At 35.0% G+C, this 7,245-nt stretch overlaps 1 protein-coding gene across 1 annotated transcript; it reads left to right on the plus strand.

Moving 5' to 3' along the window:
• Nucleotides 1-4,936: 4,936 nt before the first annotated feature.
• Nucleotides 4,937-5,863, plus strand: LOC114099982 (olfactory receptor 5B3-like). Its single transcript, XM_027944560.2, has one exon. It carries the CDS (start codon nucleotides 4,940-4,942, stop codon nucleotides 5,861-5,863), a length of 924 nt encoding a protein of 307 aa, XP_027800361.2. The 5' UTR covers nucleotides 4,937-4,939.
• Nucleotides 5,864-7,245: the final 1,382 nt, after the last annotated feature.

Consider the following 7,245-nt stretch of genomic DNA (forward strand, 5'->3'; position numbering starts at 1 on the left):
TTTTCTTCACCTCCTCTTTCTCCGCATGATCAACATAGTCTATTCTGTTGATCTGCCTTCTATTATTATTTTAATTTGTTAATTTCAATTCTCCACAATCAAAATAATAGAAATATAGTTTATACATAATGTATAAAATAATATTTATAATATCATATATAATATATAAATAGTATATAAATATAATAAAATAATATATATAATACAAAATAATATATACTTATATAAATTATATATATACATGCTATGTATATAAACAATAGTTTATATATTATATATGTAAATAATATGTATAAAGTAATATATACACATACTATATATATAAACTATATATATGTGTGTGTGTGTATATATATATATACATATATATAAAGTAGGATTCATTGTACTATGATCAGGCATGAACATAGCATAATTCGGTAGATTTCATTCCTTAGTGCTTCCTTATGTCCTCCCCACATACCTTCCCAATCCCCTTCTCTACTCTTTAGATATACCTTCTATTTTTATGATATCACGTTTTTATTCCCCACACACCACTTTCTCTTTGTCCACATATGAGAAAAAATATTTGACATTTTCTATCTCTGGCTAATTTCACTTAGCATGTTGGTTTCAAGTTTCATGCGTTTATAAGTAAATGACATGATTTTTTCCTGATTCACTAATAACTAATTTTCTAAAAATACTAAAAAATTCCAAAAATATTAGAAAATTTCACAGGAACCCAGCCTTTAGACTCAGAGAGGTTTCAATTTCTTTGGGGGTATTCTGTGGTGTAACAAGCCCTTGGTATGCCTCAAACTACCTTTTACTTCAGTTCTATCATATAAGGAAATGGTAGCTTGCATCTAGACCCCCTATGTAATTCACATTCATCTCTCATCTCAGTGGCTGTTTAAGAAGAAAACAAGTTTTGCTAAAGAAATTTCTATAGATGTGTTAAAGAATACCAAAAATGAAAGTATATAAGAAAATAATTTAAAAATTTAAATACCAAATAAAAATAAAAATGTGAAACAACGCAAATAGATTGTTGGTGGGAATTCAAAGGAGAAGAGACTTTCAGAAAATAGTTTCAAATTTTTTTATTCAATCAAGAAGTACTAATTCTTTCACAAATCAACCAGACTCCTTTATATTTACACATGTGCCATAATGCTGATATTCACACACACCCCCACAAAGTTGAAACAACTATTTAGATCAGTCTGAAGTGTAATGACCAAAGACTAAAGCAAAAGCAAATGGTTCTTACAGAATGGAATTAATGTATAAGCTTACTATTGTTTGATACATGAGTTTTCACAATGATGCAGTTGAAAATAGGAATAGACTTCAAATTCTAAGTAAAAATGTGGAATTCGAAGACAACGTAGTCTAGTACTCCATGTCAATAGCTGGAGACATTCTACCAAAGGGAAAATCAATTGGATGAAAACAGCTGACGAAGGGCAGAATATGGGCAAGTTATCCAATAGGAGCTCAAATGAAAAGCTTTACATGATTGTGGGAGTAGTTACAGGGCCATGCTTTTGACAAAGTCCTTAGAACTACATACTATAAAATGTGTATTTTATTGTATATGAATTATGCATTAACTAGAACTTTTGAAAAACAAAAAGGCAGTACAAAAACCTGTGCATGTTATGGTAGCCTATTGATTCCCACAGGTAGTTTAATTGCTTGTTTCCCAGAAAATAGAATGAGACACTACAGAGAGTCTCATAGGTAAAAATGCCACAGATCTCCAAGTCTATATAATTCTCTCCACATCTCCATGTATTATTCTCAAAAGAAAAAAAAATGTATAGGACTCAATGTCACATTGTTTTTGAAGGAACACATGACATGCCAATGCTTCATTGGTCATTGTTTATTAATCTGAATGATTGTCCTTAGGACACACAGGCCTTCTGACATGAGGACTTGCTATGGCCTTTAAACAGGGTCAGGGAATCACACAAAGACAATAGTCCCATTGTTTGACATTTAAGCGATAAGTTCATCCCAAGATGTATTAGAGACCTGGCTTCTTGTTGTTTATGGACATAGTCCGTGAATTATGTGGGAGATATAATCTTATCCAGGCTTATTTTACAAATAAGGAGGAGAAAGGAGATTCTTCAATGAAACAGAAAGAATTAATGATAAATTTGGAACTTTACCCATGTTTGTGTTCTGTCCTCCATTTCTGCATGCCAGGGACAACTTGGAAAGTTTTGACTACTGCCTGGGAGAGATCCACTCACAGAATATTTGCAGTACTCCGTGGTGGATTGTATGATTTCTGACTGACTATTCTGAATTGAGAGTTTTTTTCCCCTCCTACACCAAACTGGTAAGCTCTGTATTCCTTAAATATTCTTAATAAGAAGTGTAATTTATGCAAAAAACCAACAACAGTGCGGTGGCCATAGTACCTGAGAGTTATTTTAAAAGAGAAAGGAATTAATTCAACACTTTTCTGAAAAACTGAGAAGACTCTGGGATATAAATGTCAAAATGCCTGTTACAATTAATTTAGTGATTCTCATGACACATCATGCTTACTTTTACAAAAATACACATGAAAATATGAAAAAGAAGATTCTCTCATTGTTTAGCAGGTGATTTCATCTTGTTCACTATGCATTTATGACTCATTATATGTCAAACAAACAAACAACCCCTCCCCCTAAAAAAATCCTAGAAGAGTGAAACGATCCTTCTTTAAACTAGAAAGGGGTCCTCAGGATTAAGAAGCTCTGAATTGCCCTCCCTCACCTGCCTGCAGGCTCCTGCTCATCATTACTAGAACTTCCATACACTTTGACAGTGGGGGAGCTTAAAGCATTCATTTAGATTCTGGAGAAGATGACATTAAATGTTTCATTTTGAGACTTTCTCATTCTAGCTATATAATTTTGGAAGATCAGAAACTTCTCAAATCCTCAATTTTCTAAAAGACTATGTAAAAATAGTATGCTGTCTACCTTACCCACACATGAATGCCTAAAGCCCTTATAATTTCTTGTGGAAATATATGTTGGTTAAGGTGATGTGTGTTACCAACACAATGACTTCACAGGAGGCAGGCACATTAAGTGAAGAAGTCAAAGTCCTAGGAGATGTGATGTTAGGGAACAATAATTATTTTGGGATAGAAATTCTTCCAAAGGCTCAATGCAAATTTTTTAAAAAATAATGTTACTACAAAGAAAATTTGAAATATGATATTACAGGAAAGGGAATATACAGCAAAAGCTAAAGACGGCCCATAAACTGGAAGCTTTTAACCCTGGGTTTCTGAGATTTGTCTATGGAGTGACAGTAGGAGAGAAAGAATATTTGTTGTTGTTGTAAAGAAAAATGGATTCTTCTACTCAAACAAAATACATGCATTTTAAAGAAGACTTTTTAAATTTGTTTTAATTAGCTATACAGACAGTAGTATGCACTTTGATAGATTATATATAATGGAGTGTAATTTCTCATTCTTCTGATTGCATATGATATAGAATCACACTGGTCATATAGTTATATATTTACATAGGGTAATAATGTCTGATTCATTCTACTGTCCTTCATATCCCCATACCCCCCCCTTTCCCTTCACTCCCCTCTACCTGATCTAAAGTAACTCTATTCTTCCTTAGTTCCCCCACCCCAACCATGGTGAATTAGCATCCACATTATCAGAGAAAACATTCTGCTTTTGGCTTTTTGGGGATTGGCTCATTTCACTTAGCATGATATTTTCCAACTCCATCTATTTACTAGCAAATGCCATAATTTCATTGTTTTTTAAGGCTGAGTAATATTCATTTACACACACACACACACACACACATACACACCATGTTTTTTATCTATTCATCTGTTGAAATTTTAAGAGTGTGGCCCATTGAAATTACAGGAGCATCAGTCACATGCTTGGGGCAAGGACAGAATGTCAGTGGAGAGATCACAAAATGTCAGTGGACTTAGTGTGGGAGAAATGCTATTTGGGGAGAGAAGCTTCAAAACTTCAAACTCACCCACAACTGAAGTCTGCATGTGAGCATGCCCTCCATCAAATCAAGATAAAGTCCATGATCCCATCCTAATAAGAACATGATAGCTACACTCAACAGGCTGTGATTACACCCAGTATTTTGTTGTCTTTTCTGCATATCTTATTTGATTCCCACCATGATACCTCATAATAGTCCTCCTTATGATATTCACTATGCAGATGGACATAATGTGCTCAGGATAGTTGTGTTAGGATTGGTGATTCTTAGTGGTTAATGGTAGGTTTGATGTGAGTTTCTTACTAGAACCCAAACTCTATGTCTGCTAAATCTGATGGCATGGCTTCTCACAAAATCACTTCTGCACGCTGAATAGAGTTCGTCTAGAGCTGTGATCCAAGCCTCTCTTGCTTCATAATTTGCATGAATATTGCAACCAACCACACTCCTAATATTATTGAGAGGAAACAATGAATACACATCTGATATGTCTAGAGCAATTGTAGGTCAGTGAGAAACATGGAAGGGCCAGCTTTGACAGCTCAGCAGAAGTATATGGTTGGAGAGATGTACCTACCCTTATGTTATTTTCCAAAGGGTAGTAATTATCTAATCACAGTTTAAATAGCATTAAAATTTTAAAAATTATGTTCATAATTCATTAATGTTCCTCAATTTGACAGTATGTCACCCTGTTACATATACAATTATATATAATTTGTCACAAATAATTATATATATAACTTGTACGCCAAACACGGTTTGTTTGTTTTTTTCCCAAACACGGTTTTAAGTTCAATGCTTTTTCTGAAGAATTTTTAGCATGCAAGTTTTTGAAAGACTACATAGGATGTGCATACTTCCCAAGTTCACTATAACTTCCTTATCATTCTTTTCATTTTTCTCATGCTGTAGAATTTCACTGTCTTCTTCAGATAACATAGATGGAGAACAGGACAGAAGTGACACAGTTCATCCTTCTGGGACTGACCAATGACCCAGATCTACAAGTCCCCCTCTTTGTGACCTTCCTCCTCATCTACATCATCACTCTGGTTGGGAACCTGGGGATGATCCTGTTGATTGTCTTGGACTCCCGTCTCCACACTCCCATGTACTTTTTTCTGGGTAACCTGTCTCTGGTGGACTTGTGCTACTCTTCAGCTGTCACTCCCAAGGTCATGACTGGCCTCCTTCTTGGAGACAAGGTCATCTCCTACAATGCTTGTGCTGCTCAGATGTTCTTTTTTGTAGTCTCGGCTACTGTTGAAAATTTCCTCTTGTGCTCAATGGCCTATGATCGCTATGCAGCAGTGTGCAAGCCCCTGCACTACACCACCACCATGACAACAAGTATGTGTATGTGGCTGATCTTAGGCTGTTATGTCATTGGTTTCCTGAATGCCTCCATCCACACTGGGAACACGTTCAGTCTTGTGTTCTGTCTTTCCAATGTGGTCCATCACTTTTTCTGTGAAATTCCAGCAGTCATGGTTCTCTCCTGCTCAGAGAGACATGTTAATGAGCTGGTTCTTATTTATGTAGCCAGCTTCAATATATTTTTTGGTGTTATAGTTATCATAATATCCTACGTATTCATTTTCATCACAATCCTGAAGATGCGCTCAGATACAGGACATAGGAAGGCTCTGTCCACCTGTGCCTCCCACTTCACTGCAGTCTCCATTTTCTATGGGACTCTAATCTTCATGTACTTACAGCCCAGCTCCAGTCACTCCATGGACACTGACAAAATCATATCTGTGTTCTACACTATGGTCATCCCCATGCTGAACCCTATGGTCTACAGCCTGAGGAACAAGGAGGTCAAGAGAGCATTCACAAAGACAGTTTTAAAGGCAAAATAATCTTTATGATTCTGCTTTTAACTTTTTTGAGATGCATAGTACCTGAACTCATTTCTTTATGATATTTTCCATGTGATGTGGCACATATTTCATGGTCTTTAATTTTGAAATTATTATGCATTGGTGGAAAAATTCAAACACGGTGCATAGTGTGACTGGCATATGGAACGCTGACAAGCTCCATGTTGGCCCTATAATTAGTCAAGTGCTGTTTTCTAAAACCTTTTTTCAGTTATTCTACCTGGCACACAGGAACTAACTATGCAGGTATGATTAACTGAGACTTTTAGGACTGAGAAGCCATTGAAATTAACCATGCATGCCTTAAAGCCAATCCCATGCATATTATGAAAGAAAGTCAGAAAAACATGACCACAGAAAAAGGGGAGTTGGCAACAAGACCATGGATGCAGGGGATGTTACCATTGATGGTAGCCGCCACCTCAAGGTGGAAGGTGTGAATGTGGGAGTTTCACCTAGAGATGATGTAGAGACCAAGACTCTGATGACACACTGGTCACAGCTCAGGAAGATGGTTTCAAGCTTCTGGTTTCTGTGAAAGAATTCATATGTGCTGTCTAAACTTCATATATGCAATACAGTTATAGCAACCATAGAAAACAGCCAAAACATGTAGTCTCTTCCATGTCATCATGATACATTACAATTATATGTTAGTTTTGGAGAATGCAAATAGAAACTATCTGCTCCTGGGGTTTGCTTTGTTGGAATATTATTTTTACTAATTGATTATCTGCAGTTTTTATGAGTATATTCAGAGTTCTTTATTATAGTCCATTTTGCTTGTGTGGGTATTTTCAGGAATCTGTATTTTTCAGTGTTTTCCAATATATTGTTATAGAGCTATTCACAAAATTCACTTGGTTCTTGGATAAATAGTGTCAGAGGTTATATTCTCAGTTTTATTTATGACTTTGTTAATTTGAATTTTCTCTCTTTTTTCATAGTCTTCAAAGTTTTGTCATTTTTTGTCCACACAATCAATATTTGGTTTTATTGATTATACCTATTCTTATTTTACATCTTATTTATTTACTCTGATCTAATCTTTATTTTCTTTCTTTGATACTTTCAGTTTAAGCTTTCACTTTATAATAATATTTTCTTCAACTTTGAAGTCAGCTTACTTCCTTGAGATCACTCTAATTTTAACATAGACACTTACCATGACAAATTTCTGCTTCTGCCAAAATCTACTTTTTTTGTTGTTTTACTTCTGTTTGTCTCAAATTATTTTATAATTTCTTTCCTTCCATTTTTTACTCATTGATTATAACGTATTCTTACATGTGGGAATACTAAAATTTTTCTTGTTATTGATTTTTATTTCAATTGCATTGTGGCCGGTGAAGATGTTTTCT

This window comes from Marmota flaviventris, chromosome 9 (genome assembly GCF_047511675.1).
Source record: "Marmota flaviventris isolate mMarFla1 chromosome 9, mMarFla1.hap1, whole genome shotgun sequence".
NCBI lineage: Eukaryota > Metazoa > Chordata > Mammalia > Rodentia > Sciuridae > Marmota > Marmota flaviventris.